Here is a 13748-nt window from a genome sequence, read left to right as displayed (position 1 = left end):
TGCTGACAGGTGTGAAAATTACCGAACTATCAGTTTAATAATTCATGGTTGCAAAATACTAACACGAATTCTTTACAAAAGAATGGAAAAATGGTAGAAGCCGACCTTGGGGAAGATCAGTTGGGATTCAGGAGAAATGTAAGAACATGTGAGGCAATACTGATCCTCCAACTTATCTTAGAAAATGGGTTAAGGAAAGACAAACACGTTTATAGCATTTGTAGATATAGGAAAGCTTTTGACGATGTTGACTGAAATACTCTCTTTGAAATTCTGAAGGTAGCAGGGGTAAAATACAGGGAGCAAAAGGCTATTTACAATTTCTACAACCAACCAATCCATAAGGAAGGAGACAGACTTGTTCCAATTACCGAGGAATTAACCTGATGAATGTAACCTATAAGATTCTCTCCAGTATTATTCACAACGAGCTAGTTCCATAGCAGAAGAGATTCTGGAAGAATATGAAAGTGGATTTCTGCCTAATAGGTCAACAACGGATCAGATATTTGTGCAGAGGCAAATAAAAGAAAAGGCTTATGAGTATAACTCCCATGTTGCCTTCAAGTAGGCCTTTGGTATTCTTGTTAGGGCAGGAATGCTAAATGATTTGCTACTGCTTGGAATACTACCTAGGTATGTTTCACTTACTCAAGCAATATTCACTGGTCCCAAGACTGCAGTGTGAGTGGATGGAAGGACTCAGTAAATGGTTTAGCATTAGTACAGGAGTCAGACAAGGGGACATCCTCTCTACAATGTTTTTCTTCAAATCCCTGGTTACATAAGCACAAAAGACAACCCAGATATGTGCATATGCTGATGATGTAGCAATTATTAGTAGAAGAAGAGTTTCACTAGAGAGAACAATAGATGAGCTGAAAGAAATCACACTACCTAGAAGCCTTACTGTTAATGAAATGAAGACTAAGTGCCTGAATTTCTTCAGGAAGGAAAATAATAACTTGGATAAACTACTAGCAGCTCGCTTCAATTTTCATGTGCAGAACTTTGACTACCTGGAATGTAATGTCAAAAGACAAACTCCATGTCAACTGAAATAAAACAGTGCACCTTGGGTGGTAATAGGTGCTTCCACACTTTTACGAAATTGCTGACCCTATAAGGTCATGATCAGGTCAGCTGTAACCTACAGATGTGAAATATGGACATTAACGAGTACAGATGGACGGCAGCTCAGAACATTTGAATGCAGTGTTCTGCGCAAGATCTATGGGGCAGTTCAGGATAACAGGGGTTTCTGGAGATCTAGAACAAGTAATGAGCTAGATCACTCATACAAAGAGCTGACATTATAAGAATAATAAAAAGCGGCAAAATAGCCTGGCTTGGAAATGTCCTTAGAATGGACGAATGCCTAAAAATGTTTTTGAAAGATGCCCAACTGGAAGATGCATGAGATTTTCCAGTCTAATTTGTCACAGGATCTTCTATGTCTCTGCTTCAAGCCTTCCACCTGACGCATCACCAGGAGGCCTCATGCAGCTCTGGAACAATGCTGCAGATTGTTAGTTTCATCAAAATTCTGTGAACAAGGCTGATCTTCCCAACCCCATCTAAGTATGCTAAGCATGGTCTAATTATGCGCTCTGAGATCAGATGAGGGACATTGTTCCTTTCAACGTGTGCCACAATCTGCAGTTTACCGTGTGTCACAATCTGCAGTTTGCTGAATCCTGTTCCTCTAATGACAGGCAGAAATGCCTCTTCCATGCTGAATGGGGTCTCCAGGCATACACACTGAGTGCAGAAGGTGATCCTTCCTATTCCTTTCTACCACTTCCCTATGGGATACTGTTATTCAAACAGACCCCTATTGTTTTGCTTTATCTGACACAGGACACAGCAGGTTTCACAACAGGTGATGAGTGTCACATTGGCTATGTTTCAGTTATAGGGGGAAGCAACACCTCACACTAGTTCTTTTATAGATCTGGGTGTTCCACCCTCAGTTCCCCTTGGTCCTCGCCTGCCCTGCACAAGAGCCCTTAGACCTATCACTGACACACACCAGTCAGTCAAGCCAAGTCAACAAATACTTCCTGGAGAGGAGACAGTATCCATAGAAGGAGACAGTAATTGAGATAGCTTCGATGTATGTGATAACTGTCTCTCAGTATCCTGGCAAACACACCTGTTCATAGCAGCTTCCAGTCCCTTGAAAGCAATCTGGGCAATTTCTAGCAGCTTACAAACAATAATCAATTCATCGCATGACCAAGAACAGCGTTTCAATGGTGTTGCTTTGTGGCTGGTGCAATGTGATTATTTTTAGCCTTTGTGGGTTGTATTAATTTTGGAAGCACAAAAGACTGTTACTATTCAGTTTAGGGTCACAGTGTAATAACCCTGTGCCATCGCCAATCATTGCATAATGTGTTTCCTTAATGTTTATTGTATTTTTTAGCATGGTTATTTGTTGCTCTGTCAGTGAATGCAATACACAATACGAGGCACTATTCAAAATTTTTGGGATTGGTGCTGCCATCTGTTGAAAACCTTACCTTTGGACAAATTGTCAGATTCACCCTCGAAGTAGTTCCCACCCGCACGTACACACCGGTCCCATCGCTTCTGCCACTGGTCAAACGTTTTCTGGAAGTGACGTTCTTTGAGGGTGTTTATCACTGCCAGCGATGCTTCTTGAATCACCTCTAGAGTGTCGAACCATGGGCCTTTCAATTTGAGTTTCAGTTTTGGGAATAGCGCAAAGTAGCAAGGTGCCAAATCTGGTGAGTACAGTGGGTGGGGTACAACCGCCATGTTGTTTTTCGCCAAAAAGGTCATGATGAGCAAGAACATGTGACAGGGCGGTTGTCGTGATGCAGCAGCCAGTTCCCTTGATGCCAATGTTCGGGCCGTCGTTGCCACACGTTTTCATGGAGCTGTCGCAAAACATCACAGTAGTAGGCACAATTCACTGTTCGGTTGGGTGGGACAAATTCTTTGTGCACAATTCCCTTGGTAGCAGAGAAAATAATGATCATGCTCTTAACTTTGCTCTTCACCTGTCTCGCTTTTTTGGGGCTCACGCTCTGTCCCCCAAACACTTGTTGAATCATTGCAAGGGTCTCCGTAGCACTTTTCCCGAGATTCGCACAAAATTTGATACATACATGCTGCTCTGTTCACGGATCCATCATAAAATCGCCACACACCAAATACAGAGTATTACGGAAATCACTGTGGACACGCAACACGTCCTCCCAGCAGAATGCCACTCCACAGGGCAGCACCAGTCCCGAAAATTTTGGATACCACCTTGTATTGTCTGCTGCTGTAATTGAACCAATTGTGAGGGTATGTCCAGTCTCTAGAAACGTTGTAACTAAGTTTATTGCAATAATGTTTTAGTCTTCCATAGGACAACTAGAACACATATCATTTCCAAGAAACAATTTTTTTTTCCAAATTCACAAAATCAATTTCTGTCATTGTGGAATGCACACACTCTCTCAAAAAAACGATAAACTGTATCAATCTTCTTTATTAAAGACTAATTTAGTAATCACACAACAATATGACACAGAAGTTGTCATGAAATCCTTCTCAGAATGTGACACCTTTACCTCACATGTAAAATACCTACAGCTGTACAGATTTCTGATTTTGAGACTGTAAATAACACGGACATTGCATATTACTTTTTCTGCAATAAGCTAAAGTGTGACATTTTCTATGTGATTACTCATTACGCCCTGCTTTCAGGAGTAATATTACAATACTATCATTGCCACCTCATAACGTGCTCCTTTCTTGTGTTTTCCAGCCCTGCTCCTAAAAAGAATTCCAATGATTTCTCTCACTAAGTACAACACCTCCATCCTGCCTCAAAGTCAGATAAAGTGTATTGTAAACTCTTGGCAATCTTTTATTCTCATCATCACAACTTACAAATCCCACCACTTTTTGTATTCAAGTGTTAGTTACATTAGTTGCTACTTTTTGTACTCTTATACTGTGTCAGCACATTTAGTGAAAAATTAAAACTCCTTGGACATGTCTGCACACTGCATCACCAATGATTTAAAAAAGAGCTGTGGAAGGGTCAGTATAATTTTGTAAAGAAGTCTGTAGGTGCTCCGTTTTAAGTAGCAGGGTAGAGGGAGGGGGACACACCTGCTCACTACTTCAGTTTGCCAAGTTTCACTACTATGCAAAACTACTACTAGAGCAAGCTCCTTGTATGTGTTTCAATCAGAATCAAATGTTTATCTTCTCAGTATTTTCAAATTTATTAGCTAAGAATCTCACTTAAGATCATCCAAAGAAATTAAATCTTCAGATAAAATTAAGCAACACCTGATTCTCATCATATAAATAATGTACAAGTGGCAACATGCAATCAATAAAAGCACTGTATGGGGATTAAACGAAAACATATGCACATAATACCTAGGGCTTTTTTTTTAACTTACTTCTAACAAATTAGTATTATTCTTTGATTTTCTCTTGTGCTGTGTGGTCTCTCTAAATGTTCCACACCATCTATGAAAAATTGTAGTGTAGCACTGATCTATCACAATGTCTTACTAGAACGACTACCCAACTACACAGTAGTTGGTGTTGGTGCCATTACCTAAAAACAATAATCAATCAATCAACTGATGTACCTACCATAAGGTTTACCACCGTTTACAGTTCACACCTGGTTGTTGTTGATGTAGCATTACTCAAGACAAGAACTTAAGACATGCATTTTATGTATGATGGACCAGGGTGTAGTTCCCAGAAAGCCAAACAAATGTACACACTTAGTTTCACAACAGGTATCATCCAAACTCGAAGTTTTTTTTTTTTTCCTATGACTAGACACTTAAGGTCAGTCAAAACTGGCAGAACCACCTGTCTGCTTTCACCTGTGAGGTAACTGTGTTATGTTGTCATGGTGGCACACGGTATACGAAAATAAACTGAGTCTGTAGAGACCGTGTTGGTGGATGCAGTGATGCTCTCTAGTGTGGGATGTTTATTTCTAAATTGTTCACGAGTGCTGTTAGCAATTCATTCGACTTCTTGAGTGTTGTTTGTGAGGATAATATTGTGAGAGTTTGTGACAGTTTATTAGTGAGTTATTTTGATATGATAACAAGATCACCAACAGGTCTCTGTATGTTGCAATTGGCGACAACATGTTTATCACAATTAAATTTATTTGGTATAACTGCCAACTATGTGTAGCGTTACACTCGTAGAGAAGGTACAAGACTGATCAAGTTGTTGCAGTTCAGACCCAGAACCAATGTAACTGACGCTGTCAGCAGGACAACATATGGTATTCTGTCTGGAAGGATTCCTGGTTTGAGAAGTCCCGATTGGCTATTTGAAAGGTTTCAGTGATGACCTATTATTTTTACCATCACTAGATCGCTATATTTATGCTGGCTGACTTTTTATTATTATTACTTATTTGTAGTATATATGGTATGTGTATTTATGTGGATAATTTTTTGTGTACCAAAATTTTGTGTTAATGTAACTTCTTAGGTAGTTATGGGTAGTTTGTTAATGGTGAGGTCTGATTTACGATTTCACTTACATGCATGAATTTTAGTTTTGTGGTACCGAAGATTTCATTTTAGCTTTACATGTCACGTGAAATTTCCGATACCAGTATTTTTTTTTTTAGGTGTCCTTTATTGTGGTTCCGTTAATTGCTGAGGATTTTGTTTGCTTGGTTTTGCTGAGTTTCACATTATTCCTGCAGTTACATATTTTTCATATTATTTGCATCTGTTCACATGTTTAACGAGTAACATCATAGGTGTCATACTGTATAAACATGAAATAGGGTTGTCCACTTTTTCTGATTACATCGTCAGTCAAAGCTGATGGGTGGTAGCACAATCTTCTGTTTTTTCAGAAACTTACAAGACACAAGACAAGACTTTCAAAGCACAGAGGCCTGGCCAAGGTTCTTCGCAAATAACAGAATTTGAAGAAATGGCATTGAATCATGTAAAATATTAAGCACTTGGCATTTGCCAACTTTCCATTCTACACACTTCAAAGATAATCGTACTGATGGATTGTTAATCACACTCCGATCATAATCAGAGTGTGCAATCAGTAGGCTAAATGATTTTAATCCCAGAGTTCATTTCCTTAAAAGGTTTACATTGTAATACATGCAAAATATTGCTAGTTTTCTGGAGGCCACACAACGAGGAAAACGAAAAGACATAAACAGAACGCCTGAAACCATTAAGGTCAAAATTATACAGAGGAGACAGGATCCAGAATACAGTGAAATAAGGAACCAATGGTAGCAGATGAATGCTTCAGGTGATACAGGGTGCTGAATGAGCAAATGTGTGTTAGGCATATTTCTGCAAACTGCTCAAGACTCTGCAGCAACATTTGTGGCATTATTTTTGAAAACACTTCACAATTGTCTGTCATGTGTCTACAGTGGAATTTTCCCCAAGGGGCTACAGAAGTCGGTGTTTGAAAACACCAGTAAGAACTGTAGAGAAAACTTAAAATGTCCCCTCCCAGATTCTGCCCGTTCCCTTTTATTGTAATGAAGAACAGATGCAATGTATTATGAACTTTTAAGGTTTGTACATATTTGCATATGTACACCACACAAGAAATGATAAAGGGGCAGTGAGTTTAGTAATTAATGTCCCATCAACAGAGACACTGACTGCCCTAAAAATGAAGTATTACCTCTATTGGGAAAGGAGAGGCACTCAAGCTGGTGGTAGTCTCGATTTGTGAACCAGGCAGTGTCTTAACTACTTGACACCTTGCTTGGTACTACCCAACTGTGTGTGGAGAATAGCAATGAGCAAATTCTGTTAAACAAATTGTTTTCATACATTTCCAAGATACTTCAAAGTTTCTTTATTACACTAGAGTGTCCTCCAGCATTCATTCCTAGCTTTAATTACCCCTCATTAACTTGTAGGTAAAGCTTTGACTCTTTGTATCACTTTTCCATTGCTGAATGCAATATTCAGGTGCTGACTGGGTCTGGAAGCCTCCACACACCTCTTAATTTATCTAGGATACTATTACTGACTATGAAATATGTCTGATGCAATATAATCATCTACTTTACGTTTTTGTCAACATTCTTCTGGCATCATTCCACAAAGTCTATGGTATTTTCCCCATACTTTTCTTTGTATGATACTTACAAGGGAAACTCCCCAACATGACCAGTTCACATTTTGTGATAAGATGGCCCAGTGGATAGCTCATCAAAAACTGAACACAGATAAAGCATGAAAATAGGAAGGAGGTGTACTGAACTGTGAAAAAGAAGGAAAATCTAAACACTGAATGGTCCAAACTCCAAATGAGCAACATCAAGTGAATCTGAACAGCTACGACACTGCGAAGACAGAGATTGGTGTTCGGTTTTCATTTCTGTGAGAGGTCTATGCTGTTTGTCACTTGTTCTCACTATTTGTCATATTTACTTGCAATGAGAATATAGTCTTACCACGGTGGTTTTAGGGCGCACAACTACAATGGTCATTAGCGGGTCTTACCACGGCTCATATTCTTAAACCACTGCACAGTATGACAATGTGTACAGTATGGCAACTGCCAAGACTACAGAAGGAGAATAGACACGTCAATGACCTGACAGAAAGTTCATAATTTTGTGAGAAAAAAATAAATAAATAAATAAATAAAATTAATAGAGGGAAACATTCCACATGGGAAAAATATACCTAAAAACAAATATGATGTGACTTACCAAACGAAAGCGCTGGCGCATCGATAGTGTGTCTATCGACGTGCCAGCGCTTTCGTTTGGTAAGTCACATCATCTTTGTTTTTAGATATAAATAAATAAAATGACGCACAAGTTAGATTTGAACACTGATCTCCCCCATCGCAATCCAACACCGTCACCACATAATCACGATGCCCTCCCTGGCTGTTCAAATTGACTTGATGTTGCACACCTTGACCTTGAAACTGTCACTGTTTCGGTTTTGCTTCTTTTTTCACAGTTCAGTACACATTCTTTCTATTTTCATGCTTGATTCGTGTTCAGTTTTTAACAAGCTATCCACTGGGCCATTTTGCCACTTGAGGACTTTTGGTAGGGAGGACACAGCATGTTATCTTGGGTGAAAAGTCATCATCAGATGTAGAAGTAACTTCAGCTGTGCCCCAGCGAAGTGTGTTGGAACCCTTGCTGTGCATTTTAGATATTAATGACCTTGTAGGATATATTAATAGTAAAATCTGGTTTTTTTGCAGATGATGGAGTTACCTATAATAAAGTACTTTCAGAAAGAAGCTGCATACATATTCAGTCAGATCTTAAGAAGATTTCAAAGTGGTGCAGAGATTGGCAAATCGCTTAAATGTTCAGAGATGTAATATTTTGCACTTCACAAAATGAAAGAAATGTAGTACCCTATGACTAATATCAATCAATCACTGTTGGAATCAGCCAAGTATTACAAATACCTGGGTGTAACACTTCGTGGGGATATGAAATGGATCACATATGGCCAGTCACTGATAGATGGGAGATTGCTAAAAACCACTCATGTGGCTGGTTCTAGAATATTGATCAAGAGTGTGGGACCTCAACCAGATAGGGTTGACAGGGGATATTGAACGTATACAGAGAAGGGCAGCACTGGGTTTGTTTAATCAACGGGAGAGTGCCATAGAGATACTAAAGGACCTAAATTGGAAGACTCTCGACGATAGACGTAAAATGTCCCATGAAAGGCTACTTACAAAGTTTACAGGCTTTAAGTGATTGCTCTAGGAATATACTGCAACCTCTTATGTATCACTCACACAGGGTTTGGGAGGATAAGAAGAATAATCACTGCACGCACAGAGGCATCCAAATAATCATTCTTCCAGAACTACTTGTGGGAATGGAACATAGATACCATAATAACTGATACAATGGGACGTATCTTCTGCCATGCACCTCACAGTGGTTTGCAGAGTATAGATGTAGATATCTGAGAGTATGGGGGTAGAGGGGGGGCGGGGGGGGGGGGGGTATTTCCCTTGTAAGGTGCCAAACCCTGATAAAGAAGGAATCCAGCAAATGTCTGCAATCCCTCAGTTTCCTACTCCAACTCAACTTTGCAAGAATCTAATATAGTTCCAAAATAAATTGCACTAAGTTTTAGTACAAGTACTTCAATGACAGTTCAACTTTTGTTACCTGCAAAGTCAATTCTTTGTGTTAGTTCCATTTTGTATAACTTATGTAGCTGTTTTATTTATTCATTTCAATGACCTAACTGAATCACACGTGCATAACTGATATTGTAACAAATATACTGTTGTTATAAATAAATAATCTGTCATCATGTATCCAAGAAGCAGAAATAGTTCATTTAGCCAGCAATGAAACTATTATAATCAAGATTCAGCTTACTTGAAAACCCAAATAAAATTTTCTCAATTAATAAAAAAGTCTACCATGTAAGCGTACCCATTTTTTTTTCACTGAGAAAGTGTTTTCATTTAATCTGACAGTCTCATTCAACATCACAGCGAGATATCACAATTAGGCCTATATTCCATAAAACACGTACGGAAATATCAACAGCAAGCAATGAGCTACTTCTGTTCTTCACAACTGGCTATGTCGTATGATTTATTTTCATGTGATATGCTTTGAACTTCCATTCTGAATTTGTGGATTTCTCCACAGAGATAATACACCAAGTTCCTATCCACAACACATTTTTGGTGTTGTAAATGAGATGGTGTTCCTTTCTTTTCTCCACCAGTTAGAAGAAAAGTCTCACAGTTAGTCTTAACTATAATTTACATAGGTTCCCTAAACAAATAACTATGGTCAGTTTGAAGAAAGCACAGAGTACACCTATTTACAAGAAGAATTGTAGAAGTGATCCACGAAACTACCATTCAATATCCTTGACATCAATTTGTTGTAGCTTCCTAGAACATATTCTGAACTCAAACATAATGAAGTAGGCCTACCTCCAAAAGAATGACCTCCATCATGCCAACCAACATGTATTCCCCCCCCCCCCCCCCCAAAAAAAAAAAAAAAAATTATCTGAAACAAAATATGACACACTCATTTCTCATATGACATATTGAAAGCTTTGGATCAAGACAAACAGATAGCTGCAGTATTTCTTGATTTCCGAAAAGCATTTGACTCGATGTCATATGTACGTTTCTTAGTGGAAGTACAATCATATCAGGTATCAAACGAAATTTGCGTCTGGACTGATGATTTTTTGGTAGGAAGGATGCAGCTCGTTATCTTGGATGGAGAGTCATCAATAGAAGGTTTAACGGGACTCTTAATGTTCATGTTATATACTAATGACCTTACAGACAATTTTAATAGTCACGCTCAGGCTTTTCACACCTCGTGCAGATAGCTATAATGAAATGCTGTGTGAAAGAAGCTACACAATTATTCAGTCAGATCTCGATAATATTTCAGTCGTTCACAGACTGGCAACTTGCTTTAAATGTTGAGAAAAGTGAAATTGCGTACTTCACAAAATGAAATACCTAGTTTCCTATGACAATAATATCAATGAGTCACTGTTGGAATCTGCCATTTCATACAAATACCTGGGTGTAACACTTGTGGGGATATGAAATGGAATGATCACATAGGTTCAGTCATGGATAAAGCATGTGGTAGACTTTGGTTACAGTAGAATACTGGGGAAGTACAATCAGTCTAAAAAGGACACTGCTTACAAATCACTCATACAACCCATCCTAGAATGTTACTCAAGTGTATGGGACCCATAACAAATAGGACTAACAGGATATTGAATGAACACAGACAGGAGCAGCACAAATGGTCTGTCTGACACATGGGAGTATGTCTCAGAGATGTTTAAGAAACTGGACTGACAGACTCTTGAAAATAGACGTAAACTATCATGAGAAATCATACTTTCAAGAACCAGCTAAAATCAAACAAGATTAGCTTAATCATAGCACAGATGGCGGCAATTAAACAATCATGAGGGCAAGATTAGATCCATTACAGCACTGAAGGCAGCATTTAAACAATCATTGTTCCTGCACTCCGTAAGTGAATGGAATGTGAAGAATCGTAATAATTGGTACAATGTGGGATACCGTCTCCCCTGCAATTCAGTGGCTTGCAGAGTGTAGTACATGCAGATAAAAAAATGTGAGCAACAATACACACAATGTGGAGGTTCCGGCGCCCGGGTTCGATTCCCGGTGGGGTCAGGGATTTTCTCTGTCTCTTGATGACTGGGTGTTGTGTGATATCCTTAGGTTAGTTAGGTTTAAGTAGTTCTAAATTCTAGGGGACTGATGACCATAGCTGTTAAGTCCGATCGTGCTCAGAGCCATTTGAATGTGGAGGTTGTTTATTTGTTTCATTCATTTGTGTTAGAAGCTGAAGCTAATCACAGAAGGCTAATTAACGTATTTTTAATATTATATGGAAACCCTGAGGTACTGAAAGGTACTTTTGAACAGGAGAAATTCTAGGAGACATAAGAAGGCATATAATTGATGTCTTCAAAAACTAGTGCTTATCACGCATTTTTCAGGTTTGATGGAAACACCATAAGAAGGTACATGAAAAACATTCAATATCTGTCTGAGCAATGATTAAGGAAGTGTTATCCAGGTGCTTTTTAGTTAGTAATCTAGCAGTGCTCATTCAGTATATGCTGTCGTTTCTTTTGAGCGAGTTCGTATTATTAACCAAAAATGTGGGAGGCAGTGCATGTACAGGAATAGCGGACGCGGAATTCCGAAATATTTAACCAACGGCCTACACGAATTTAGTGAACTGACATTACAACACAGGCTGTTGTTTATCAGCTCGACTTTGTTTTCCCAGTCTGAGCGACAGCTGTGATGGCATGGACATAAATATCAATGGTGACCAGTGTGGTAGAGGCAACAATAGGATTGTTTCGAATGACATGCATTTAAGTGCAGCCAATCACGAGAAAAACACAATGACAGTACTGAATGGTTCAGGAACAATTTGCAGGCTTACAAAGTAAACTCTAAATCCCTATCCGTTGACTTAGAGACAGTACAGTGTGCAGTGTATTCAATTCACAATGACTTAATGTGACTAGTAAATGTCCAAGTTGTATTATCATATCAGCCGACAATATATCGATGACAACCCCAAGAAGGGTATCACTATTAATTTGGTAACTTACTCACTTGTTTAATACCCAATTTATTAACATATGCAGACAACGCAGCGATATCTTTTTCGCGGCCGAGTTCTACAATTCTCTCTTCTAATTGCATGATCAGTGCCGACTTCCACTGTAAGCTCTAAAAAATACATAAACACATCAAATTTGATACGTTTCGCGCGTTTTTCATCACCGTCATTGTACCAACGCTATTCTTTTCTCGAACCCGAACAGGTTCACCAACATTTGCAAGGGAATGGCACTACGTTATTGCTTGATTTATAAAACCTATAAAATAAAGGAATTCAAATTGTTATCCATCGTACAGCTCTTTAATCAATTTAGATAACGGCAGCGTGTTCCATAAGTCGACAATTCGCTATACATATACATTACCAATATTTTATGTGTCTATGATTTACATACCAGTACGTTAATAGACAAGAAAAATGTGCTTTAATTTAACAACAAAATTAATTACAATATCTTATGGCACGAGATGAGGAAGAATGATTTCATTCACTTTTCTAGTTTTCAGAGGGTGGACGTGTGTCCTGTACAGACTAACGCCCAAACGCACGGTGAAAACTGTTTTTATCAACGACTATTTCTGACGTTAATGGGAAGGTAGAAGAGGTAAGTGTGCGTTAATATGTAATCAAAACTTCATATCACGTATTTAATTTTTTGTGAAAGTATTTACTTCTGTTGAGAACAGCAATTTTGCAGAGGGGTGTGTCTCTGGCAGTGAAACCTTGTATCTATGTTATTGATGAAATGCTTCGTCGTATCTATTCTAATATTGTCGCATTTCTTGTATTACATCCTTCGCACATTAGATATCACTTCCATAATACAACGTTCTATATCTGTAAATCGCGTAGAAGTCTTAACACCACTGAGTTAGTCATTACATGTCCTTCACACCAAGAATTTACGAAAGTGAACGCGAGCATTTAATTTGTGTTATATTACAATGACTGCATATTCAACGTTTATCGCTTGTTTTAACGTCACGAAATCAATGTTTAGCATTAAAGTATATGACAAGTACGTGTAATACGTAGCAAGTGACACACCCCCTTGCTGCTTTATGCACCACTTTGCTCCGATTATAGCTTGATACCTCCTTCGGTATAACTAATATGTTATTCCAAGACCATATAGAAATATATGTGCTGAGAGAACTGACAATTGGTTATACTTTAGTTACATCTGTTACATGAAATGAAACATTATCTGGTAATATTTTCAGTGTTAACACAATCAAACAAAACTAAAGTGAAACCATTAACGTATACTAGCTATCCATGAACAGTTAGCAATCAAATTGTATGCTAGTTCCAAAAGATAGTTACTGGTGTGACAGAAGTGCTTATTTTAGATGGGCAATACGTTGTTTCCTGTATGAGAGAAGGTTACTGAGTTATTTATTGTAATTACCGGCTAATTCAGTTAGCTTACAAGCAAATATATGTCACTTCTGAGAGTTAAATTACCTGTTTTGAAGTGAAAATAGCAGCTGCGCTTAAAAAAATTGCTGTATGGAAAGCAGTTCAAACTGATTGGGGGTGCTTGTTATTG

At 38.4% G+C, this 13748-nt stretch overlaps 2 protein-coding genes across 2 annotated transcripts in view; one reads left to right on the top strand and one right to left on the bottom strand.

Annotated features, from left to right (window-relative positions):
• LOC124621679 (Fanconi anemia group I protein-like) overlaps positions 1 to 12361 on the bottom strand; it is a 276076-nt gene extending 263715 nt beyond the window's left edge. The window contains exon 1 of the mRNA XM_047147159.1: positions 12187 to 12361. Coding sequence (XP_047003115.1) covers positions 12187 to 12276 — 90 coding nt within the window. The 5' untranslated portion in view covers positions 12277 to 12361. The remainder of the gene's footprint in view (positions 1 to 12186) is intronic.
• Positions 12362 to 12690: 329 nt separating this feature from the next.
• The window catches only part of LOC124615282 (protein hu-li tai shao), a 444989-nt gene continuing 443931 nt past the window's right edge, over positions 12691 to 13748 (top strand). The window contains exon 1 of the mRNA XM_047143165.1: positions 12691 to 12800. The gene's annotated coding sequence lies outside the window, so the exon portion shown is untranslated. The remainder of the gene's footprint in view (positions 12801 to 13748) is intronic.

This window comes from Schistocerca americana, chromosome 1 (genome assembly GCF_021461395.2).
Source record: "Schistocerca americana isolate TAMUIC-IGC-003095 chromosome 1, iqSchAmer2.1, whole genome shotgun sequence".
Classification (NCBI taxonomy): Eukaryota; Metazoa; Arthropoda; class Insecta; order Orthoptera; family Acrididae; genus Schistocerca; species Schistocerca americana.
This window is presented reverse-complemented; position numbering and strand designations above follow the sequence as displayed.